This window comes from Rhinopithecus bieti, unplaced genomic scaffold, assembly GCF_001698545.2.
Source record: "Rhinopithecus bieti isolate Rb0 unplaced genomic scaffold, ASM169854v2 scaffold_15794, whole genome shotgun sequence".
In the NCBI taxonomy this organism is placed as follows: domain Eukaryota; kingdom Metazoa; phylum Chordata; class Mammalia; order Primates; family Cercopithecidae; genus Rhinopithecus; species Rhinopithecus bieti.
The window spans coordinates 88,381-113,635 of NW_016808211.1; the positions used below are offsets into that span (position 1 = coordinate 88,381).

General features: G+C 49.3%; 2 protein-coding genes across 5 annotated transcripts in view; one reads left to right on the top strand and one right to left on the bottom strand.

Annotated features, from left to right (window-relative positions):
* On the top strand, positions 1-23,371 carry SIRT3 (sirtuin 3). Of its 3 annotated transcripts, none has more exons than XM_017885801.1 (7): positions 1-251; positions 3,204-3,395; positions 3,529-3,761; positions 6,081-6,181; positions 14,159-14,320; positions 19,368-19,577; positions 21,678-23,370. In XM_017885801.1, exons 2-7 carry the CDS (start codon positions 3,349-3,351, stop codon positions 21,696-21,698), a joined length of 774 nt encoding a protein of 257 aa, XP_017741290.1. In that variant the 5' UTR covers positions 1-251; positions 3,204-3,348; the 3' UTR covers positions 21,699-23,370. The 3 variants fall into 3 exon arrangements, with proteins under 3 accessions (XP_017741290.1, XP_017741289.1, XP_017741288.1); XM_017885800.1 differs by having other exon boundaries at positions 212-305; XM_017885799.1 differs by lacking the exon at positions 1-251 and adding an exon at positions 696-1,015 and having other exon boundaries at positions 21,678-23,371.
* The window catches only part of RIC8A (RIC8 guanine nucleotide exchange factor A), a 6,473-nt gene continuing 4,515 nt past the window's right edge, over positions 23,298-25,255 (bottom strand). For both annotated transcript variants that reach the window (XM_017885798.1, XM_017885797.1), the window contains exons 9-10: positions 24,995-25,114; positions 23,298-24,168 (exon numbers count right to left, since the gene is read on the bottom strand). In XM_017885798.1, the coding sequence (XP_017741287.1) occupies positions 24,048-24,168; positions 24,995-25,114 (241 nt within the window). In that variant the 3' untranslated portion in view covers positions 23,298-24,047. The remainder of the gene's footprint in view (positions 24,169-24,994; positions 25,115-25,255) is intronic.

Here is a 25,255-nt window from a genome sequence, read left to right on the forward strand (position 1 = left end):
AAAAACTCTCCGGCGTTTGCAGCACCCTTCCCGCGCACCTGATTGTGCCATTGAGGCTTAAAGAGTATGGGTGCCTGTGGTCGAACCGGCCATGGACTAGCTTTGTGGTGTCAGCCTTTGTGACTCGGAATTGCTCCTCTCAAATGACCTTCCCAGTACTGTCTTGCGAGGACTAGGTGTAAATATAATGCCTGACCATAGTAAAAGCGCTCAGAAAGTATTAACTGTCACCGCCATCCGGGCTGAAAAAGGTATGAGCCAGGGTACAGAAATGCTGGCTCCAGGTTTGACCTCCTGGGCGAGAGGTGAGACACCAGACTAGGGAACTTCCTCTACTCGGCCTCTACGTCTACCAGGCCGCGCCGGAGGCGTGGACGCGGAGGCGGGGCCGGGACGCGGAGGCGGGGCCGGGACGCGGAGGCGGGGCCGGGACGCGGAGGCGGGGCCGGGACGCGGAGGCGGGGCGAGTCCGGAGGACTCCTCGGGCTGCGGGGAACATGGCGTTCTGGGGTTGGCGCGCCGCGGCAGCCGTCCGGGTGTGGGGCCGGGTAGCTGAACGGGCCGAGGCCGGGGGAGGCGTGGGGCCGTTCCAGGCCTGGGGCTGTCGGCTGGTGCTTGGCGGCAGGGACGATGTCAGTGCGGGGCCGAGAGGCANAGGCGGGGCCGGGACGCGGAGGCGGGGCCGGGACGCGGAGGCGGGGCGAGTCCGGAGGACTCCTCGGGCTGCGGGGAACATGGCGTTCTGGGGTTGGCGCGCCGCGGCAGCCGTCCGGGTGTGGGGCCGGGTAGCTGAACGGGCCGAGGCCGGGGGAGGCGTGGGGCCGTTCCAGGCCTGGGGCTGTCGGCTGGTGCTTGGCGGCAGGGACGATGTCAGTGCGGGGCCGAGAGGCAGCCGCGGGGTCCGCGGTGAGCCCTTGGACCCGGCGCGCCCCTTGCAGAGGCCTCCCAGACCCGCGGTGCCCAGGGCATTCCGGAGGCAGCCGAGGGCAGCAGCTCCCGGTTTCTTCTTTTCGAGGTATTTTGGGCAAGGACAAGCACTTCTTGCGTGTTCGTTGTCGACACCTCGTCCCCCTTTCTCAACTTGCCGTGTTTCCTTTGAGGCATGTCTGGGAGTTACTTCCGTTTCAACACCCGGGGCCTCCGTCATTACGCTGATCTGTGGACGTCCCTTACGGGGTTTCGTCGTTTAGTTCACCATTCCCTCATTGAAATACCTTCTAACCTTTAGTTATTTACATCATGCTGTGGTGAATAACCTTGTTTGCACCTCACTTTTTGCATAAATTCCTAGTACTGGGATTGCTAGGTCCAAAAGTATATGCATTTAACGCGTTAATTATCCCTCATAAATGTTGTGCGATTAATACTCCCACCAGCATGTGATCATACCTGTCTCCATAGTAATAGCATCTAAGAGCTGAGCCGACATAGGAAAAAATCTTTTTTTTTTTTTAGGAAAAAATCTTAAGGTCCATGGTTGTTAGGTATCAAATGCCCTATAATGGATGAATATTTAAGTAAATAATGGTACATTGACTTGATGCTGTCTGACACAACTGCTGAAAATACTGGTGAAAAGTGAGGCTCGAAGTGATAGCTCACCCTTGTAATACCAGCACTTTGGAAGGCTGAGACAGGGGGATCAGCTTGAGGCCAGGAGTTCAAGACCAGCCTGGGCAACATAATGAGACCTCCATCTCTACAAAAAATTTAAAAATTAGCCGCGCATGGTGGCGCCAGCCTGTTGTCCCAGTTACTCCTGAGACTAAGGCAAGAGGATCCCTTGAGTCCAGGAGTTCAAGGCTGCAGTGAGCTATGATTGAGTCACTGCACTCCAGCCTGGGTGACAGAGCAAGACTTATCTACCTGGGAAAAAAAAGAAAAAAAAAGTTTAATAGATCCTGAAATGTCGGCTGGGCATGGTGGCTCATGCCTGTAATCCCAGCACTTTGGGAGGATGAGGCAAGTGGATAACGAGGTCAGGAGTTCAAGACTAGCCTGGCCAACATGATGAAACCCCGTTTCTACTAAAATTACAAAAATTAGCTGGGGGTGGTGGCAGGCGCTTGTAATCCCAGCTACTCGGGAGGCGGAGGCAGGAGAATCACTTGAACCTGGAAGGCGGAGGTTGCAGTGAGCTGAGATTGCACCATTGCACTCCAGCCTAGGTGACAGAGCAAAACTCCGTCTCAAACAAAAGATCCTGAAGAGTCAGTCATTCATCCAAGAAGCCCTGACTAAGCTCTTGTTCTGTGCCAGACTCTGTTCTAGGTGCTATGGATGGAGCAGGGACCAGGACTGACAAACACATGGAGCGCATTCTAGTATCAGTGTTGCTCTGCAAGACTGTTAAACAAATCCTTGCTACCACTGGCCCTAAAGCAGGAGGCACAGGGCTCTCTATAAGGAATCCATTGCATGGGCTTTCTGCAGTTTGGCTTTGGATTTTTGAGCTCTCTGAATTTGTTCTTTGTGTCCTTTGCACAGTGTCCCTCCCAGGTTGCCCCCATGCCTGCCCCTCAGGGTCCCCCACTCCCAGTGAATTTCACACCATGCAGCAAATACTTTAAGCCATACATCTGATGTTCTAGACATTTGGTAAAACGCCGTTTATGTGTTTTTCAGTGACTCACAAACATTTTACTTACGTAGGTGAGGAATGTACTCAGGCACCCTTCGTGACACCCTGCCCTCAGCAGGCCCTCAACAGTCATAATAACTTTCATTCCTTTGTGCTTCTCTTAACAGTTCATGTTTAGTAGCAGCACAGTAGCTATTTGAGGAGTGACTTTAAGGTAATAGATGTCTGAAATGGGGCGTTTAGTAGGTGGTGAGATGGTTTTAGAGCCAGGGTTTTCCCTCTTTGCTTCTTGACTGCTTGACTAGTTTTCATTAGAAAACCCCTTTGGAGGTTTGCACTCAGTCAGAGAGTTGAGTGCCTACTGAGTGTACTGAATTATGAAATGAGCACAGTTCCCATTAATCTGAATTTTTTGCTCCCAAATAAGTCTTGATTCTGATTTATGACTGCTTTCCGTTATAGCCCACTAGAAATCTGAGAAAGGTGATTATTTTGAGAGGCCTGGGGGGACATACATGGTCATTCTCGATGATGGGGGTGGTGCAGAGGGCAGAACCATGCTCTTGCTATCCTGAGACTGGTTGCTATCTGTTTCCTTTGCTGCTGTGTTTTTTTCTGTCAGTATTAAAGGTGGAAGAAGGCCTATATCTTTGTCTGTGGGTGCTTCAAGTGTTGTTGGAAGTGGAGGCGACAGTGACAAGGGGAAGCTTTCCCTGCAGGATGTAGCTGAGCTGATTCGGGCCAGAGCCTGCCAGAGGGTGGTGGCCATGGTGGGAGCCGGCATCAGCACACCCAGTGGCATTCCAGACTTCAGGTACTGCCCGCAGTCCCACCTGCCTTCTGCACTCCCCTCCCGTGCCTCCTGCCCTCCCCTCCCCTGCCTCCTGCCCTCCCCACTGCCCGGTTTCTTGCAAAGGCCTCAGAGCCTCTGTCTTCTCTCCCTGCAGATCTCCGGGGAGTGGCCTGTACAGCAACCTCCAGCAGTACGATCTCCCGTACCCTGAGGCCATTTTCGAACTCCCATTCTTCTCTCACAACCCCAAGCCCTTTTTCGCTTTGGCCAAGGAGCTGTACCCTGGAAACTATAAGCCCAACATCACTCACTACTTCCTCCGGCTGCTTCATGACAAGGGGCTGCTTCTGCGGCTCTACACGCAGAACATCGATGGGCTTGAGAGAGGTGAGCCCTCTGTCAGTCGCACACATTCTTTTTCTCACAGGGAAGGCTCAGGTGCCTGTTTCTGGGGACGGCCGAAACCTAGTGCTTATGCTTCTTCCTTGGGACTGTTTTTGAGCCAAATAGTTAGGGCTTTGTTCCCAAGGAAAATGTCCTCTGGGTGTTTAAAGGCCGCTGCTTGTTCTCCTACATACCTGCAGAGCCGTGTATTTTGGGCAGAAGTTGACATTGTTTTGCCAGTCTGGTGTGATGATCTCTCTTTTAAAAATTGTATTACGGAATTTTTTTGAGCACACACAAAGAGAAATGTAACGAACCGTCCTGTCCTTATCACCAGCACATAGCCAGTCCTTCCTGCGTCCTCACCACCTTCTTCCAAATCCCCAGATTATTTTGAAGCAAACCTCTCATATGATATATTTAATCTAGAAATAATCTATAAACACATGAATGGATATCTCTAGAGGATACTTTAAAAACAACTCCGGCTGGGTGTGGTGGCTCACATCTGTAATCCCAGCATTTTGGGAGGCCGAGGCAGGTGGATCACCTGAGGTCGGGAGTTCGAGACCAGCCTGGCCAACGTGGCAAAACCCCGTCTCTACTAAAAATACAAAAAATTAGCCAGGCACGGTGGTGTGCACCTGTAATCCCAGGTATTTGGGAAGCTGAGACAGGAGAATCTCTTGAACCCAGCAGGCGGAGGTTGCAGTGAGCCGAGATCATGCCACTTCACTCCAGCCTGGGTGACAGAGGGAGACTCTGTCTCAAAGAAATAAACAAAAATAAAAATAATTAAAAAAAAATAAAACCAACTCTGATACCATTTTCACGCTAAAGAATCACTAGTAATTCCTTAATATTGTCACACCCAGTCTGTGGTGATTTCTTGGCCGTATCCACATGGTGCCCAAACCAGCGGTTCACAGGTTGTGCCACCTTCTGGCCGGGCACCTTACGGAAGCACTTGGTGGGGCCTTTTCCTTCTGTGCAGTGCTGCAGACAGGCGCTGGGACGGTCAGCTCTCCGGGAGCCAGGAGCGGCTCAGCCAGTCTGCTGATGGGTTGTCAGTTAAAGAGAGGAGGCACCTTGGCTCCAGGAATGTGTCTCCTTGCCAGAAGGATCCCCTAGCTGGGAACCACAGAGGCAGCAGTGGATACCCCGTGTTGGTGGTCTCTTCTCCCAGAGGTGCAGCAGGGCAGGCCTTGTGGGAAGGCCGGAGCTCCTGGCTGTGAGATTCAGCACTGCTGAGTTAGGGAAGCGACAGGGGCTTGGTAAGCCGCCTACAGCGGGGACCGTGACAATACTAACACAACCTTCATAGAAAGTCACTTTTTGTCTGTTTTTCTACCAAGCCATTCTTTTGGAATTTATGATCTTTATATCCTCATTTTAACTTGGTATAGAATAGAAAATGTGTTCCTAGATATTGGATACGATTTTTTGAGACAGGGTCTTGGCTCTGTTGCCCAGGCTAGAGTGCAGTGGCATGATCATAGCTCACTGTAGCCTGAGCTCTTGGGCTGAAGTGATCCTTTTGCCTCAGCCTCTGGACTAGCTGGGACTACAGGCATGCACTACCATGCCTGGGTAATTTGTAAAATCTTTAAAGACAAGTCTCACTATGTGCCCAGGCTGGTCTCAAACTCCTGGCCTCAAGTGATCCTCCTGCCTTGGCCTTCCAAAGCACTGGGAGTACAGCCATGAGCCACTGTGCCCAGCCTGGTATTGGATATAATTTTTTTTTTTTGAGACAGAATCTCTTTCTGTCGCCCAAACTGGAGTGCAGTAGCACGATCTCAGCTCACTGCAACCTCCACCTCCCAGGTTCAAGCGATTCTCCTGCCTCAGCCTCCCCGAGTAGCTGGGACTACAGGTGCCCACCACCACATCTGGCTAATTTTTGTATTTTTAGTGGAGGTAGAGTTTCACCATGTTGGCCAGGCTGGTCTCAAACTCCTAGCCTCAAATGATCTGCCCACCTCGGCCTCCCAAAGTGCTGGGATTACAGGCATGGGCCACCGTGCCCGACTGGATATAATTTTATTTGAGCTTTTATCGAATGGTGTTTTGTACTGAGTTTTGACAGGCTTTGTTTTAACCGTGATTTGGCTCCAGCTGGGAGCCCCTTCGCTCCCCTGCCTTATTCTGGTTGGTGGTGCATGTAGGTGATATGGGCATGAACACCAGGCTTGAGGACATCGCAACCCCAAGGGGTTGTGCCTCCTTCCAGGAGGCCTGCCAAGCCCAGAAGTTGTGCTCTGGGACTTGCGTGCTCATCTCGGAGGCAGCAGCAACACTTAGCTTTGGCTTGAATTTCAGTGTCGGGCATCCCTGCCTCAAAGCTGGTTGAAGCTCATGGAACCTTTGCCTCTGCCACCTGCACAGTCTGCCGAAGACCCTTCCCAGGGGAGGACTTTCGGGTGAGTTATCCTGCTGTTGGTCATCCTTCTGCAGTTTGCTGTTGGGGTGATCTGGAAAAGTGGTATTTTATAAGCATTGTCTCAAAAGGACAGTTGAACAGTAATAGTGTGAAAATTTTTATTTGTAAATTAGAAAATTAATACATGTTTGTAAAAATATTTAAGACAATATAGAAATATGTAGGGAAAATGAATCTCCCTTCAGCCAATTCCAGCTGCCCACTTTTTACTTTTTTTTCAAGACGGAGTCTTGCTCTGTCACCCAGGGTGGAGGGCAGTGGGGTGATCTTGGCTCACTGCAACCTCCATCTCCTGGGTTCAAGGAATTCTTCTGCCTCAGCCTCCTAAGTAGCTAGGATTACAGGCATGTGCCACCACACCCAGCTAATTTTTTTTTTCTTTTTCTGTATTTTTAGTAGTGACAGGGTTTCACCATGGTGGCCAGGCTGGTCTCGAACTCCTGACCTCAGGTGATCCGCTCACCTTGGCCTTCCAAAGTGCTGGGATTACAGGCATGAGCCACCACGCCAGCCCCTGCTGCCCACTTTTAACAGCTTGGTGTATAATGTTCCAGGCCTTTAAAAAAAAAAAAGTGATATGTTTATATAAACGTGCTACACGTATTTATGTACATCCACCTACACACAGTTGAAAAATTTTTTTTCAGGCTGGGCACAGTGGCTCACACATGTAATCCCAGCACTTTGGGAGGCCAAGGCGGGCAGATCACGAGGTCAAGAGATCGAGACCATCCTGGCTAACATGGTGAAACCCTGTCTCTACCAAAAATACAAAAATTAGCCAGGCTTGGTGGTGGGCGCCTATAGTCCCAGCTACTCGGGAGGTTGAGGTAGGAGAATTGTTTGAACCCGGGAGGCAGAGGTTGTAGCGAGCCGAGATGATGCCACTGCCCTCCAGCCTGGCAACAGAGCGAGACTACGTCTCAAAAAAAAACAAAAAATTTCAGCAATGGGGTTATTTTAAGCTCAGTATTCTACAGCTTGATTTTTTACTGAGCAGTTTCATGGATCTCTTGTGTCAATACCCACGGTTCTGCTTACTCTTTTTATTAACTATAGAGTATTACATTTAGCCATTCACGTATTGTGGGACATTCTTTGATGTATGTAATTTTCACTATTAAAAATGTAACAGTGATACCTATGCTGATGCTGCTATGTACTTCTGTATTTCTGTAGAATGGGTTTCTTAAAATAGGATAGAGTTGAAAAAATCTTAAATAAAGATAAAACTCTGAAATGGAGACATGGCAGGGGACTTTTTTTTATTTACTTATTTTTTACTGAGGTGAATTTCTTTTTTCTTTTTTTTTTTTGAGACAGTCTTGCTCTGGTCGCCCAGGCTGCACGCAATCTCTGCTCACTGCAACCTTCGCCTCCCGGGTTCAAGCAATTCTCCTGCATCAGCCTCCCGAGTAGTTGGAACTACAGGAGTGTGCCACCACGCCCGGCCATTGTTTTTGGATTTTTTTTTTTTTTTTTTTTTTTTTTTTGAGACGGAGTCTCGCTCTGCCGCCCAGGCTGGAGTGCAGTGGCCAGATCTCAGCTCACTGCAAGCTCCGCCTCCCGGGTTCACGCCATTCTCCTGCCTCAGCCTCCCGAGTAGCTGGGACTACAGGCGCCGCCACCTCGCCTGGCTAGTTTTTTGTATTTTAGTAGAGACGGGGTTTCACCGTGTTAGCCAGGATGGTCTCGATCTCCTGACCTTGTGATCCGCCCGTCTCGGCCTCCCAAAGTGCTGGGATTACAGGCTTGAGCCACCGCGCCCGGCCTTGTTTTTGGATTTTCAGTAGAGATGGGGTTTCATCATGTTGGCCAGGCTGGTCTTGAACTCCTGACCTCAAGTGATCCACCCAGCTTATTGAGGTGAATTTGACATAACATAAATGTAACTATTTTAAGGTGTTCAGTTCATTGGCATTTGGTACCTTCACAGTGTGAGTACCCATCATCTCTATCAAGTTCCAGAACATGCTGATTACCCCAGAAGAAAACCTTGTACTATTAAGCCACTGCGCCCAGCTAATGGTTTTTGTATTTCTAGCAGAGATGGGGTTTCACCATGTTGGCCAGGCTGCTCCTGCACTTTTTTTTTTTTATTTTTTTTTTTTTTGAGACGGTGTCTCGCTCTGTCGCCCGGCTGGAGTGCAGTGGCGGATTCTCAGCTCACTGCAAGCTCCGCCTCCGGGTTTTGCCATCTCCTGCCTTAGCCTGCCGAGTCATCTGGGACTACAGGTGCCGTACCTCGCCGGCTAGTTTTTTGTATTTTTATAGAGACTGGTCACCGTGTTAGCCAGGATGGTCTCGATCTCCGCCTCGTGATCCGCCCGTCTCAGCCTCCAAAGTGCTGGATTCAGTGCTCCTGCATTTCTGACCTCAGGTGGTTCACCCGCCTCGGCCTCCCAAGTGTTGGGATTACAGGCATGAGCCACTGTGCCCTGCCCATGTTTAACTTTTTTGTTTGTTTGTTTTGAGACAAGTCTCGCTCTGTCACCAGGCTGGAGTGCAGTGGCGCAATCTTGGCTCACTGTACCCTCCGCCTCCAGGGTTCAAGCGATTCTCCTGCCTCAGCTTCCTGAGTATCTGGGACTACAGGCGCCCACTACCATGCCTGGCTGATTTTTGTATTTTAGTAGAGGCAGGGTTTCACCGTGTTGGCCAGCATGTCTCGATCTCTTGACCTGGTGATCCGCCCACCTCAGTCTCCCAGAGTGCTGGGATTACAGTTGTGAGCCACTGCACCCAGCCCGTGTTTAACTTTTTGAGGAGCGAATATACTGTTTTCTGCAGAAGCTGGACCATTTTACATTCCACCAACAGTGTGCAAGGGTCTCCTCTTATCCATATCCCAACACTTACTTTCCATTTTTTTTTTTTTTTTTTTTTTTGAGACGGAGTCTCACTCTGTCACCCAGGCTGGAGTGCGGTGGCCGGATCTCAGCTCACTGCAAGCTCCGTCTCCCGGGTTCACGCCATTCTCCTGCCTCAGCCTCCCAAGTAGCTGGGACTACAGGCGCCCGCCACCACGCCTGGCTAGTTTTTTTTTTTTTTTGGTATTTTTTTAGTAGAGACGGGGTTTCACCGTGTTAGCCAGGATGGTCTCGATCTCCTGACCTCGTGATCCGCCCGTCTCGGCCTCCCAAAGTGCTGGGATTACAGGCTTGAGCCACCGCGCCCGGCCACTTTCCATTTTTTAATTACAGCTCTCCCAGTGGGTGGGAACTAGTAACCCATTGTAGCACTGATTGGTGTTTTCCTAATGATTCAGATATCAAACATCTTTCCATGTACTTTTTGGTCATTTGTGTATCTTTGGAGATTGAAGTCCTTTGCGCATTGTTTCATTGCGTTGTCTTTTTTATTGTGAAGAGTCCTTTATATATTCTGGAAGCTAGATCCTTATCAGACACATAGTTTGCAAATATTTTCTGCCATTCTGTAGGCTGTCTTTTTCACTTTCTTGATGATGTCGGTTGATGCATGAAAGTATTGATTTTTGATGAAATCCAGTTTATCTGTTTTTTTCTCACTCTTTTGGAATCATATCTGAGAAATGGTATCATTTTACCCCATGTTTTCTTATAAGAGTTTTATAGTTTAAAGCTTTTACATTTAGTTCTTTGATCCATTTTGAGTTAATTTTTGTGTGCGCTGTAAGGCAGGGATCCAGCTTCATTTTCTTGTATGTGGATGTGTAACTGTTCCAGCACCGTTTGTTAAAAAGAAACTGTGGTCTTGGCATTCTTATTGAAAATACAGTTGGCCCTAGGTGTATGGGTTATTTCTGGATTCTCAATTCTATTCCATTGTTATATATATATCCTTGTGCCTGCACTGTCATGTTTTGGTCACTATGGCTTTGTAGTAAGTTTTAAACTTAGGAAGTGTGAGTCCAGCACATAGTAGAAACTTCATATATGCGTATTATTCTTTTTATCAACTCATTCATTCATTGAATGACCAATTTATTCCACAAATAGTTTGGTCTGCTCAGTGCCAGGCCCTTTGCTGGATTCCGTGGATGTGAAAACAAATGAAAATAAGGTAGAGTCATCCGACAGTTACAGTTGGGTGCCATACCAGTTTTACTGCAGATATGTACTGGATGCTACGCTGACTCAGCTGTAGGAACAGCGCAGGCTGGGAAGCACCTTGGAGATGAGGCTGTCTGGGTGTAAGAGTCTGTTTCTGGCAGCAGAGACCTGGAGTATGGGAGGCCTGCTTGCTCTGTTAGGATTTGAACTGTATCCTGACAATCATGGGAGGCATTGAAGGATATTTAGGCAGGAAAATGATGCAAAGGGATTTGCATTTAAAAGAGATTATGAGGGGCTGGGCACAGTGGCTCACATCTGTAATCCTAGCACTTTGGGAGGCCTAGACAGGCGGGTCACCTGAGGTGGGAGTTTGAGAGCAGCCTGGCCAAAATGGTGAAATCCCATCTCTACTAAAAATACAAAAATCAGCTGGGTGTGGTGGTGCATCTGTAATCCCAGATACTCAGGAGGCTGAGGCAGGAGAATCGCTTGAACCTGGGAGGGGGAGATTTCTGTGATCTGAGATCGCACACTGCACTCCAGCCTGGGTAACAGAGTGAGACTCCATCTCAAAACAAAATAAATAAATAAATAAGAGAATAAAATAGATAATTTGGGCAACAGGTTGTTGTTAATTCCCCGCCTTTGCTCTTCCCCTCCAGTGCTGTGTTGGCTGCTCTGAATCTTTTGCCTTTTCATGTAAATTTCCGAAACTGTTGCTATCTGTTCTCTGCCTGTTTTATTTTTGTTGTTGTTGTTTGGGTTTTTTTTTTTTTTTGAGACAGAGTCTTGCTCTGTCGCCCAGGCTGGAGTGCAGTGGTATGATCTCGGCTCACTGCAACCTCTGCCTCCCAGGTTCTAGTGATTCTCTTGCCTCAGCCTCCTGAGTAGCTGGGATTATAGGTACGCGCTGCCACGCCCAGCAAATTTTTGTATTTTTAGTAGAGATGGGGTTTCATCTCTACTGTGGGGTCAGGCTGGTCTCGAACTCCTGACCTCGTGATCCGCCCACCTCAACCTCCCAAAGTGCTAGGATTACAGGCATGAGCCACCGTGTCCAGCCTCTCTGCCTGTTTTTTAAGACTTTTGTCTTTGGAGTTTTGCAGTTTCTCCATGCTGGTTTTCCGTATGAATTTCCTTTGATTTCTTCTGTGTAAAATTTGTAGGCCAGGTGGGCACGGAGGCTCACGCCAGTAATCCCAGCACTTTGGGAGACCGGGTGGGTGGATCGCCTGAGGTCAGAAGTTCGAGACCAGCCTGACCAACATGGAGAAACCCCATCTCTACTAAAAATACAAAATTAGCCGGGCGTGATGGTACGTGCCTATAATCTCAGCTACTCGGGAGGCTGAGGCAGGAGAATTGCTTGAACCCGGGAGGTGGAGGTTGTGGTGAGCCAAGATGAGGCCATTGCACTCCAGCCTGGGAAATAGATCGTGAGACTTTCCATTCTCAAAAAAAAAAAAAAAAAAAAAAAAATGTAGACCTTCCTTGAGAAAAGTAAAATAAAATTCTAGGCCAGGCGTGGTGGCTCATGCCTGTAATCCCGGCACTTTGGGAAGCTGAGGCGGATGGATCACCTGAGTTAGGAGTTCAAGACCAGCCTGGCCAACATGGTGAAACCCTGTCTCTACTAAAAATACAAAAATGAGCCACGTGTGGTGGCACCCATCTGTAATCCCAGCTACTCGGGAGGCTGAGGCAAGAGAATTGCTGGAACCCAGGAGGCAGAGGTTGCAGTGAGCCGAGATCTAGCCACTGCACTCCAGCCTGGGTGACAGAGTAAGATGCCATCTCAAAAAAAATAAAATATAAAATAAAATTCTAAGCCCTGCAACCAACTGAATGGACCCCTCCCCTTGGTCAAGGGAACCCCAGAGAAACCTTGGAAGCCTGAGTTCCTGGCCATAGCAGGAGGGGAGGTCAGATGCGCCTCATTATACCCCTCCCTCCCCAACCACCATTAGGCTTTCTTCCCTAAGGGCTAAACAGAAACCAACCCTTTTCAAAGACTCCATACTGCTCATGTGGATTACTGGCTTATCTTCCCAGATACAGATCAAAGACAAGATGAGATTAATGGTTCCTTCACCCTTCCCTGAGAGGCCTGCTTCGTTCTCTTCCTCTGTTGCCTTCTGTCACTTCCTGAAGTCTCACAAGTACTTAACCATTCACCTCACAGCCACCCTCCCCCTTTGAAGGGCCACGTGTAATTACTAAACCTCCTGAGAACCTCTTGGGACAAAAACAACCACAGATGTGCTTGTGACTCGTGCTTTTCCTGTGGGCACCCTCATGCTGGCTCAGTAGCCCTCACTTGCTTGAGATCCTGAATCTGTGGGTTGGTGTCTTTCATGGTTGCTGGATAATACTCGGCTGTTATCTTCGGATAGGAATTGCCCTGGCCCGCTATCTGGCCCCTCTCTTTAGGGACCTCTGGTTGAACATACACGAGGCCTTCTCTCTCCTGCTGTTCCTGATCACTCTTCTGTTCTGTAATTGCTCCTCCTTGTGCTGCGTGCTGGGTAATTTCTTCTGGTCTTTTTTCCAGTTTACTAATGTTGTATTCTGTTATAAAGTCCTTCCATTGAGTGTTTCTTTCTTTCTTTTTTCCGAAACACCAACTCAAAACAGACATTGAGTTTTAATTTTTTATTTCTGTACTTTTTATTTCTAGAAGTTCTGTTTGGTTATTTTTCAAGCCTGCTGCATTATTTTTTAATGGTTTTGTATCTTTGATAGTTTTTTTTTTTTTTTTTTGAGATGGAGTCTCACTCTGTTGCCCAGGTTGGAGTGCAGTGGCGCAATCTCAGCTCACTGCAACCTCCGCCTCCCTGGTTCAAGCAATTCCCCTGCCACAGCCTCCCAAGTAGCTGGGATTACAGGCATGCACCACCACGCTTGGCTAGTTGTTTGTGTTTTAGTAGAGACGGCGTTTCACCATGTTGGCCAAGACAGTCTCGATCTCCTGACCTCATAATCCGCCCACCTCGGCCTCCCAAAGTGCTGGGATTACAGGCCTGAGCCTTGAATAGCTATTTCAAGTTCTTCTTTTTTTTTTGTTTCCTTCTTTTTATTTTTTTTACTATACCCCATGCCTCCAAGGTAACAGTTTTTTCTTTTTAATTTAAATATAATACAGTTTTACTATGTATCCAAGATTATCTGAAATCTTTTGTGGGTCTCTTTCTTTTGTCTTTTGTTTCTGTTGCTTCTTGCTGGATTGAGCCTGCTTAAAACAAGCCCTGTTAGCTGTAAAGGTTTACCTTAGAAAGTCAGGTGTCTTCCTCTGTAACTCTCTCCCTTTTCCATCTGCTCCAAGGCATTAGTTTATATTAATCTTGACTCAAAGTGAAGTTGTGTCCACTTCACCTTGGCCAGTAAGGAAGCAGTGTTTGGCAGATGTTGTTACTCCTAATAATGCCAGCCAGTGAGTGAAGCTGACCTGAAAGCCTCCCCGGGCTGAGGCAATGGCATGATCACTTAAGCTCAAACCAGAGACAGTTTCACCTTGTGACTGAATGATGTTTGGTGTAGGCCAAATGCCTGCAGACTACTGTTTGAGGACTGGAGTGGTCTACCAGGTGTTTCCTTAGCACCGGAATGTCGCTGGTCACCATCCCAGGTGTAGAGCACGGTGTTAGATATGCTAGATGCCTGCCGAAGTAATAATGGGTGAAACGTATGATGTCCAAGATTTGCTTTTAAATGCTCCAACACCTCCTCCCAGATTCTGGAGGGCTATGAAACAATCAGCTGTGAAAACTGGTAATTCCTAAAGCTGGGTACATGGGGGTTCGTGATACCTCTCCCACCTTTTTTGGGGGAGAATGTTTGACACTTTAATAAGAACTTGTTGCCTTTTCCTTTTACAGCGTGTTGCAGGCATCTTCCTCAGGCCTGTTTTCTCTGTTTTCCAGGCTGATGTGATGGCAGGCAGGGTTCCCCGCTGCCCGGTCTGCACCGGTGTCGTGAAGCCCGACGTTGTGTTCTTTGGGGAGCCGCTGCCCCAGAGGTTCTTGCTGCACGTGCTTGACTTCCCCATGGCAGATCTGCTGCTCATCCTCGGGACCTCCCTGGAGGTTTGTCAGCCTGTGCAGGGAAGAGGCCGGAGGGCAGGGGAAGGGAGGGGTACAGAAGTCATCTCATGGGTCCTTCCGGGGCTGGTGCCACTTTCGGAAGGTGAGTGGATTCAGCTGGGGTTCCAGGCTGAGGGAGCAGCAGCCTGTGCGGGAGGCAGGAAGGTAGGAAGCTGCTGGGCTTTGGAGGTGGTATAGGTGTGGGTGAGGCACCACGTGTGAGGAGAAGGGAGGAGGAAAGGGGGCGTCGGGATGAGGTGGAGGGGCAGGCCTCCCAGGTCAGATCAGGAGTACTGATGCTGCGTTGGGAGTAGTGATAAATCCAAAGGGACTGGCCCTTGGGGTCAGAGAGGCCTTTGGGGAGTGGAGAGTGGAGCAAGCAGTGCCAGGAGGCTGGTCCTGAAGAAGGTGGAGCTGTGGTCACCTGAGGGACAGCGAGGAGGGGGACTGGACTTGCAGCCTGTGTTGTTTTGGGGATGTGAGAAGGAGGCGTCTGGCTTGGTCTGTAAGGTCAGGGCATTTGCTGGTGAGGCGTGATTTGGGAGGGAGGATGCCCAGCTCGGTTCTGTGCATGTCTCAGGTGCCTGGGAAATGTCGCCTGGATGTGGTCAAGCAGCTGTTCTGCGTCTGCATCTGAAGCTCAGGAAATTCCTAAAAGCTGTGATGAGTCACGCAGTGTGTGCATGACTGGATATAGGCACCAAGGGCAGAAGGGCCAGAAAGACCTGTGCTCCAAAGGGCCCAGGGCAGCCGCAGGGCCTAGAGCGTGTGTTTGTTCGGGCCTTCGTTGTATGCTGGGCCCTGCTCCAGTGCTTTGGACATCCACGTCAGATGTCAGTGTAAGAAGTTACATAGTTTGTGAGGAGATGATTGATGTTCTGGGAAAGATAACAAGTAGGATAGAAAGGTAGAAGGGTTGGGAACCAGCTGCAGTGTCAAGCCAGGCAGGTGGAGTTGGAGCTAAGAGTTTACCAAGGTGAGGGGGTTCTGGCAGGCGACACTGCACAGGTGACAAGTGGCAAGGAGGGTGGGGCGATGTCAGCAGTGACGGGCACGGGCTGGAGCAGAGAAGCAGGTGGGGCACAAGTGTCATCTCATGGGAGGCTGGCGCTGCCTCAGAAGGTGAATGGATTCAGCTTGGGTTCCAGGCCAGAGCCTGGAAGTTGAGAGGACTCCTTTGGGTGCTGGGCTGTGAGCCCACCATGGGGGCAAGACTAGGAGCAGCAGACCCAGCAGGGCCCTTGTAAGTAATCACCGGCTGGCACTGGCTGGGGGCCAGGTAAAGCCAGCAGAGGCTGAGGGGTGCTGGAGTCTGGGTGTGTGTGAACGCAGAGTGGGCGTGCTGGCGCGGTGCATGGGAGGGCGTGGATTCCTAAGGACTCCAGGACTGTGGCTGGAGCAGCTAGAAAGACGGAGCCGCCATTTCCTGAGATGGAGAAGCCTGGTAGGTGGATTTGGGGGAGCTCAGGAACTCAGCCTTGTTTCCACGGATTTGAGGATGTACTGCAGACTGGAGGTATTGAGCAGGTGGATATGAGTCTGCAGTCCAAGAAGGCCCAGAGGCAGGAGCTGGGGTGCTGGAGTGAGCAGACAGGAGAGCCCAGGGTGTGGACAGACATGAGAATGCCATGCTAGGCCTAGGATGGAGGGACAGACACAGGAGGAGCAGTCAGAGGGGCCATAGTGGTCAGCAGAGTGTGGGCTGAGACCAGCTGACCGTGCTGGCCACCAGGTGTGGACACTCAGGCCACCAGCCATCTTTATTGTTGAAGTGAAATGAAAATGGCCTTTTTCCTTATTATAAGTGTACCATGTGCGTCTTTGAAAAGATTCATACAGGGCCGGGCACAGGGGCTCACGCCTGTAATCCCAACACTTTGGGAGGCCGAGGCAGGCGGATCACGAGGTCAGGAGATCGAGACCATCCTGGCTAACACCGTGAAACCCCATCTCTACTAAAGAAATAAAAAATACAAAACATTAGCCGGGCATGGTGGTGGGTGCCTGTAGTCCCAGCTACTTGGGAGGCTAAGGCAGGAGAAAGGCGTGGACCAGGAGGTGGAGCTTGCAGTGAGCTGAGATCGCGCCACTGCACTCCAGCCTGGGCGACAGAGAAAGACTCCGTCCCCCCCCCCAAAAAAGAAAAGATTCATACATTATATAAAGATATAAAGCAAAGAATCAACTTTTTAATCCCACCAACTGTTAGCATTTTATTCTGTGTCCTCTCAGGTTCCTTTTTTTGTACAAATGCACATGTACAGATGGTAATTTTTAACTAAAAGTTGGACAGCACTGTACATTCTATTCTGCAGCCTGCTGTTTTCATGTAACAATGTGAGTGCATGAAGATCTGCTGCCTTGTTAATGCTGACAGTTTCCCTTATACGGATATGTGGTTCCACCTGAGAGGCCCATGTCTGTAAACACGCTGCCATCATGAACTGAACGAGCTGGTGTCACGCATGGACTCTGTCTCATGTGCTTTGTGGACGAAATGTTAATGTGTTTGACCATGGAGTACCACTCTGGATCCCCTTTAGGTGTGACATAGTATGTGGAGTGTAAACCATATGATCTTTTTTAAAATCTCAAAAATTCTGAAACATTCAGCCACAAGAGCTGTAACATAGGTTTTGTGGATTTAATACAGTTTATGTAAGCAATTTCTTACTGATGGACAATGACAATAAATAGTATATAATTTTTATATTAAAAGTAACGCCGGGCCAGGCACTGTGGCTCACACCTGTTATCCCAGCACTTTGGGAGGCTAAGGCAGTAAGATTGCCTGAAGCTAGGCATTTGAGACCAGCCTGGGCAGTATAGTCAGACCTCGTCTCTACAAAAAATAAAAAGATAGCCAGGTGCGGTCTGTGTAGTTGCAGCTATTTGAGAGGCTGAGGCAGGGGGATTGCTTGAGCCCAGGAGTTTGAGGTTATAGTGAACTAGGATCATGCCACTGCATTCCAGCCTGGGCAACAGACTGAGATCCCATGCTGTAGCGAATATCCCTGTGTGTCGTCCTGATCTACCCATGCAAGTACTCCTGAAGGGTGCAAGTACTCCTGAAGGGTGAGTGCTGATAAATATTGAGAACTTGCCTTCCAGAAAGATGGAACAATTACATTGCCACAAACTGTGTTTTTGTGTAGCCATTTTATCACATCCTCACCAAAACCAAAATCACACAAATCAAATTGGTTAAAAAAATGCATGTTGTGTGTGTGGAGGGGGGTGTGGATTTTGCATTTCTGTAGTAAAGAATGAAATTCATCTTTTCTTTTTTTTTTTTTTTTTTTGAGACGGAGTCTCGCTCTTTCACCCAGGCTGGAGTGCTGTGGCCGGATCTCAGCTCACTGCAAGCTCCGCCTCCCGGGTTCACGCCGTTCTCCTGCCTCAGCCTCCCAGGTAGCTGGGACTACAGGCGCTGCCACCTCGCCCGGCTAGTTTTTTGTAGTTTTAGTAGAGACGGGGTTTCACCGTGTTAGCCAGGATGGTCTCGATCTCCTGACCTCGCGATCCGCCTGTTTCGGCCTCCCAAAGTGCTAGGATTACAGGCTTGAGCCACCGCGCCCGGCCTCATCTTTTCATGTTTATTGGCCAGTTGTGTTTCCCCTCTTTGGATTGTATATTTGTATCTCTTGCTCATTTTTCATTGGGTCATTGTAAATTAGCAATAGACATTAGTTTTAATTTTAATAGAAATTAAATAATATAATATAAATCAATTTTAAGGGTAATATAAATTTCTTTTTTTTTTTTGTTTTGAGACAGAGTCTCGCTCTGTCTTCCAGGCTGGAGTGCAGTGGCACAATCTCGGCTCACTGCAGCCTCCACCTCGCAGGCTCAAGCCATTCTCCTGCCTCGGCCTCCTGAGTAGCTGGGACTACAGGTGCGTGCCACCACGCCCAGCTAATTTTTGTGTTTTTAGTAGAGACGGGGTTTCACCATGTTGGCCAGGCTGGTCTTGAACTCCTGACCTCAGGTGATCCACCTGCCTTGGCCTCCCAAAGTGCTGGGATTATAGGCATGAACCACCGTGCCTGGCTAATAGAAATTTCATTATAAATTAACATTATAAATTAGTTCATACATTATATGTTTATAAATGAGTTTATCAATTAGCAATATAAACTATTATCATATGTTATAAATATTTTTGCAGTTTATGATGAGAGGTTTTTAAAATTTTTTAATTTTCTACATAGTAGTTTTATGTAGATACTGATGTAATAGTATTTACATAGTCAGATCTGTCACTTTCCTTTGCCTCATCTGACTTCAGTTTTCACACCTAAAATGTTTTTCCCTATCCTTACTTGTAAACCCTCAGTTTTCTTCAAGAACTGTTTTGTTTACATTGAAACCTTTAATCCATTTGAATTTTTTTTCAATGGGAGGTAGGAATGGAGCATTTTCCTCCCAGATAATGAGCCAGTTTTAATGCCATTTATTAATGTGTCCATTTTTTACCTTGTGCCTCTTAAAAGACGCTTCGAGAGCTGTATGAAGAAGCCTGATGGCACCGAGCTAGGCCTCTCTAGAGGCTGGGTGGTAAAGACCATGGAGAGACGTAACCGTAACTCCTGCTCACGGCACCATCTTCTCTGGGTGCCCGATGCTGGTGGTGGCTGTCACTGCGAGCAGGGCTAGCCAGAGGAGCTGGACGAGTCTGTGCTGTCGTCCCTCTGCGGCATGCTGGGAGACAGCGAGCTGGGGAGGACAGGGAGAACAGAACGTGCTCACAAAGAGGAGGTAGGAAGGTTGGATCCCTGATGAGCCTTGGAACGGAGGTGGGGAGAAGCAAGGACGTGTGGAAGCAGCAAGAAGTGGAAGAGAGGGAGGCTGAGGGGAGGAAACATCGAGTCACTGAGGCCAAGCAGCAGGAGCTCAACTGAAGAAATGAGATTGGTGGTGGGTTTTCCGTATATCGCCGGGTCTGACTGCCAGTCTGCTGCTCCTCCAAGGCCTCAGTGGCTGTGGCACGAAACATCCTGCGGGGCTTGTAGGGTGGACACTGTACCCTCACATTTGGGCCATTTTTCAGGTGGAGCCTTTTGCCAGCTTGACCGAGGCCGTGCGGAGCTCCGTTCCCCGACTGCTCATCAACCGGGACTTGGTGGGACCCTTGGCGTGGCGTCCTCGCGGCAGGGACGTGGCCCAGCTGGGGGACGTGGTTCACAGCGTGGAAAGGCTAGTGGAGCTTCTGGGCTGGACAGAAGAGATGCGGGACCTTGTCCAGCGGGAAACTGGGAAGGTACAGACTGCTGAGGAGGACCATCCAAGGGGCTGCCCTCCTCACTGCTCTAGGGTGTGGTCTCCCTCGTATGGAACCCCGCTGGCTAACACAGTAACAGTCATAACCGATGATGCTGTGAATCCTGCACCAGGTGCTACCTGGACCTGATTGGGTATTACTTTCAATACCTCCATTTAGAGATGAAGAAACAGATGCTAACAGGCCAAGCAGGGACATGGTCCAGACACTCAGGGCTGATGAGTCTACACTATTAACAGACTATAAGCATTACCTTCACTCCCTAAAGTAAAGCAGCCAACAGTTTTCCTCTAAGGCCTGGTATGTGATTCTGAGATGATACGGGTTAAAGAACTTTGAGAAGCTAAAGTTCTCTGCATCTGTGTGGGATGAAGGCTACATTAGTGATGCTTTTCGGAAGTAATTGGTATGAGAGCCATTGATCGATTATAATCCGCGGAGGAAAGCCAAAGAGGCTTGATGCTTTCTTTCTAAGAGATTCCAAACCGCCTGTAAACCAGTGAAGTTACAGAAAATGCAGTTTCCCATGAGAATCATGTAGCATGTGTAGCCTTGATATTAAGGGTTTTCAGTGGGAGGTAGCATTAAGCATTTAAAGTCCAGCGTTATGATTACAGGTAGATGTGACACTGTCCAAAGGGGATTTCACCAGTGTGTTAGTATGTTCTCATGCTGCTAATAAAGGCATACCTGAGACTGGGTCATTTATAAAGGAAAGAGGTTTAATGGACTCACAGTTCCATATGGCTGTGGGGGCCTCACAATCACAGTGGAAGACGAGGAGGAGCAAAGTCCCGTCTTCCACGGCGGTGGGCAAGAGGACGTGTGCAGGGGAACTGCCCTTTCGAAAACTGTCAGATCTTGTGAGACTTACTCACTACCACAAGAACAGCATGGAAAAGCCCCGCCCCCATGATTCAGTTACTTCCACTTGGCCCCATCCTGGACCCGTGGGGATTATTACAATTCAAGGTGAGATTTGGGTGGGGACACAGCCAAACTGTATCAACCAGCATATATCACAGTTGATGCTCCTCTTGTCTTCCAAGGCAGATGTCTCAGGAAATCCTGATCCTTTTTCCTCGTCCACAGCTGTGGCTGCCTCATGGCTCAGGGCCATGGGGTCAGTACTCTCCTTACCTCCACCAGTCCGAGACCTCCAACCTCTGGTCGCAGGCTGATTTTTTACCAATCATGGTCACTTCATTATGGTAGCAGGGAACCCAGCTAACAACGAGGCTTAAACACTGAGAGGCGAGTGCCTCCTGGCCAGCTCACAAGGCAGCAGAGGTCTTAGATCAGTCCAGCAGGCTTTTTTGAGGGAGCCTTTTCCTGCTCTGACTTCCTATTTTCTTTTTTTTGTAACGGAGTTTCACTCTTATTGCCTAGGCTAGAGTGCAGTGGCGTGATCTCGGCTCACTGCATCCCTGCCTCCCGGGTTCAAGTGATTCTGCTGCCTCAGCCTCCTGAGTAGCTGGGATTACAGGCGCGCACCACCATGCCCGGCTTTTTGTACTTTTAGTAGAGACGGGGTTTCACCATGTTAGTCAGGCTGGTCTCAAACTCCTGACCTCAGGTGATCCACACGCCTTGGCCTCCAAAGTGCTGGGATTACAGGTGTGAGCCAGCATGCCCGGGCCCAACTTCTGTTTTCATAGAAAAGCAGATTGTAATTCTGGTAGCTCCTGTGGGGTTTTGGAAGTGGCCCAACAGGATTTGAACTGTATAATGTAGTTTCACACAAATTTATGTAAAATGGGTTATGACTTTTTGTTTTTAAAAGAATTACTATCCAAGGGGTTACTTTTCCAAATAGTGGATGGTTTTAAGCACACGAGCATCAGTACATCTTGATTTGGGCACTTCAGGTCCCTTAGAATGAGGCTCTCCGTTTAGCCACCCTGCTCTGCCCAGGCCTGCTGGGATCCTCTTAGCCTGCACAGCAGCAGTATTTGCAGAAAGCAGCTTGTTTTGTGAGATATTTTGCATGTTTGCAGCTAGATCTGTTTGACCAGAGATCTGCTGGCCTGCCTGGGTGTGTTAAGAGATAGCTGATACCCTCTGTCTTCTGTGTTCCAGCTTAATGGACCAGACAAATAGGATGATGGCTGCCCCCACACAATAAATGGTGACATAGGAGACATCCACATCCCAAATCTGACGAGACCTCATGGCTAATTTTGGTCAAACCAGAATATGTGAACTGAGTGGACACCGGAGGCTGCCCCTGGAATGCCTTCTCAGGCCGTGAGCTGCGCTGACTGGTAGGGCTGTGTTTACATTCAGGGCCGCCCTGTCACATATACAAAGGAACTGCCTGCCTGCCTGTTTGCTGTGTTGAACTCTTCACTCTGCTGAAGCTCCTAGTGGAAAAAGCTTTCTTCTGTGACCCTCTTGAACTGAACAGACCGACTGGAATCCCAGACCGAGTTTGCTTTCTGTGCCCAGGTGAAGGGCAAGCTCAGCATCTGTTGGTTAGAAGATCCAGACTTGGGCCGAGCAGCCCCCAGCCCTCTTCATGTCCCAAAGTGTAGTCCTGAGGCCCTGGTGCTGCACTTCTAGCATGTCGGTCTCCTTTAGTAGGGCTGTTTTTAATGAGAGAAAATCTGTTCTTTATTTCCAGCATGAAATATATTTAGTCTCCTCAGAGGGACTGCAAGGGTTGACATGAGTTGGAAAAAGGGAACCCTGGAGCACATGGCATCCCCTCTGTGGGAAGTCTGAGGACTGAAGGCATGTGTCCCTGGGTTTATTGGAGATGGCCCAGCTCCTCCCTCTGAAGGTGGTCACATTCTGTTGATTCTCCATACTCAGCCTCTCCTCCAGAAACAGATCTGTTCCAGAACATCCCAGCACTTTCTATCTGGTCTCCTGTCCCCACACTAGCCCCCCTCCCCCAGGGCTTCCTCCAGTGACAGAGCTAATCTCTGAGACAGGGAAGGCATTACTCACTTCAAACCAAGGTGAGTCCTGGTCACCTGCTGGATTGTGACATACAAGGTAGAATCCACTGAGCTCCCACTTCTGCACAGGCTCCTTCTCCTGGGGCAGCACCAAGCCTAGCTCTGATGGCTCGCCCTGTCAGGCACCAGCTGCTTCCTCCTGGGCTCTTACCCAAATGCACATCCTCCTTCCTGGCATCAGATTACCTGCATGTTTCCCCAGACAAAAGCACTTCCCATTCCTGAACCTTGCCTACCCTGGGCTGAGCTGATGGGAATAGATTTAATGACAGTGACTTCCAGGAAGGGGGTCCTGTGACTGCTCTGGTAAGAACAAAAGGTGGAACTGGTGACCTAGGAAAAGTGTTGAATTCTAAAAAGAATGAAATTAGTTTCTAACTCTAGTTAATGTTCCTTTTTTATTTTATTTTTTTGAGAGTCTTGCTCTGTCGCTCAGGATGGAGTTCAGTGTTGCGATCTCAGCTCACTGCAACTTCCGCCTCCCGGGTTTAAGCGATTCTCCTGCCTCAGTCTCCTGGGTAGCTGGGAACTACAGACGTGTCCCACCACGCCTAGCACAGGGGCATATTTGTAGTAGAGACGGGTTTCGCTATGCTGGCCAGGCTGGTCTCGAACTCCTGGCTTCAAGTGATCCACCTGCCTTGGCCTCCCAAAGTGCTGGGATTCCAGGCATGAGCCACTGTGCCTGGCCCCTTTATTTGATAATTTACACATATATTCACACATATATTTTTGCCCAAAACTCTTTATTTCAAGATGACGTTTCTGTGGCTATGTGTGGTATGTGGTATAAATCTCAATCTATGGTCACACAGGGGCATTTTCCTTCTTCTAAGTGTAGTCTAAACCAGTAAGAAGGAGGTTTAATTGCCAAAACCAGTAAGAACTTGGGCACTGTGGATACTACAGTGGGCAGGTGAACGAGGACCAAGGAGAATGTCTAAGAGGCCTCCAGCCCTGCACTCAGTGAAGGCAGGACAGAAACAACAGAGCATACATACCTTGGAAGTGTGTGTTCTGACATAGTCGTATAGAAAGTTCTGACAGGTTCTTTCTCCCTGGGAAGTGCAGCACATGCCCCAACACACTGGCTCTGCCAGCGTGCCCATCCCAGATGTGCTTGCTTTGTGCACACCCACACCCAACCCCTGCCCTCCCATATGCTCTTCTGTGTGTCCAGGTAGGCCCTGCCCTCAGGCAGCAGCTTCTGAACACATTCCTCTTGGCACAGACAAAAGAAAGTACTTTGTCTGCGGAATTCAAGGCTGAGCCCTGAGTTCTAGCACAAGAAGACCATTGCAGTCCAGAGATAAGAAACTGGACCAGAGGCAAATCATGAACAGAACCTTGGGAGTAAAGAGAAGGGGTTTCTAAGATGGAGAGAGGAGTGTGGAGCCAGTGGGATGTGGCTTCCCCAGGTTGCAACCCCAAGGAAGTCTCTGGAAGCAGCACCAGTTCTGATGGGAGAGCAGAAGAGCTGCCATCCTCAGTCAGGGTCTGAGTCAGGGTCCGAGGAGAGCTGCTGCTCCATAGTCTCGCACATGGCATCCTGTAGGGACGTAAGATGACCCCGGGGACTCATCCCCATTGGCTGGATGACTCTGTTCCTGTGGGGGAAAGGTGCATTGGGACTGGGGAAGGGGCCCAGTTGGCCATGCAGGGGTCCTGCTCACCCCTGGCTGCTACCTTCTTGTCCACCCAGTAGGCTGCTCTCATTTACCGGGGAAGCCTGGTTGGACCTTCTGTTAATTGGGCCCAAATCCTAACTGCTATCTCATGGCTTTAAGCAGTTTCTTAATTTAGACATCTAAATTGGCCTTAAGCAGTCTGTTCATTTGGACACTGGGCCATCTCCAATAAGTGTAGCAACGTTAGACAGTCTCTTTTTTTTTTTTTTTTTTTTTTTTTGGAGACGAAGTCTCACTCTGTCGCCAGGCTGGAGTGTAGTGGCGCAATCTCAGCTCACTGCAATATCTGCCTCTCAGGTTCAAGTGATTCCCCTGCCTCGACCTCCCAAGTAGCTGGGACTACAGGCACACACCACCATGCCCAGCTAACGTTTTTTTGTATTTTAGCAGAGACGGGGTTTCACCATGTTGGCCAGGATGCTCTCGATCTCCTGACCTTGTGATCCACCTGCCTCAGCCTCCAAAAGTGCTGGGATTACAGGCGTGAGCTGCCATGCTCGGCCTTAGAGAGTCTCTTAATTTCTCTGGGCCTCAGTTATCATCTGTAAAATGGGCACAATACTGATCTCAATATACCCATCCCCTGGGAGAATTTCCTCCAGGGCAAGTGATTTCAAACATCAGCAATGCAACCTAACACCAGGATCCTAAGCTCTCCTCTGATCCTACCTCCTGGGGCTCACAAGACAGGATGTGGGTCAGCTCTCCCTTCTCCCAGCTACAGGCCCCTCCTCATGCCACACACCTGGAGAGCTTGTCAAACATGGTCACTAGCTTCATGGCCTCGTGCTCCTTCTGCTCCTCCGTCATTCCCTCCATAGGGTTAGGCGGCTTCTCCTCCACCCTCCCGGTCACCGGGTTTATGCTGTTTCCCAGCAGGTGGAATGTGGGGAACGCGTTAGTGACTCCAGGACAGGAGGCAAGCCACCTATTTTCCCATTGGGGTGAGGTGGGCAAGGCAACTGCGGGAAGAGGCCGCCCTCCAGAAGCGGCACTGGTAACCAGC

Bases quoted from the DNA above. Each gene is read 5' to 3' on its own strand.
- SIRT3 (XM_017885799.1), top strand. From the start codon at position 735: ATGGCGTTCTGGGGTTGGCGCGCCGCGGCAGCCGTCCGGGTGTGGGGC. The intron at 1,016-3,203 runs GTATTTTGGGCA...TTTTTCTGTCAG, and splicing joins CCCGGTTTCTTCTTTTCGAG to TATTAAAGGTGGAAGAAGGC. The intron at 3,762-6,080 runs GTGAGCCCTCTG...CTTGAATTTCAG, and splicing joins CATCGATGGGCTTGAGAGAG to TGTCGGGCATCCCTGCCTCA.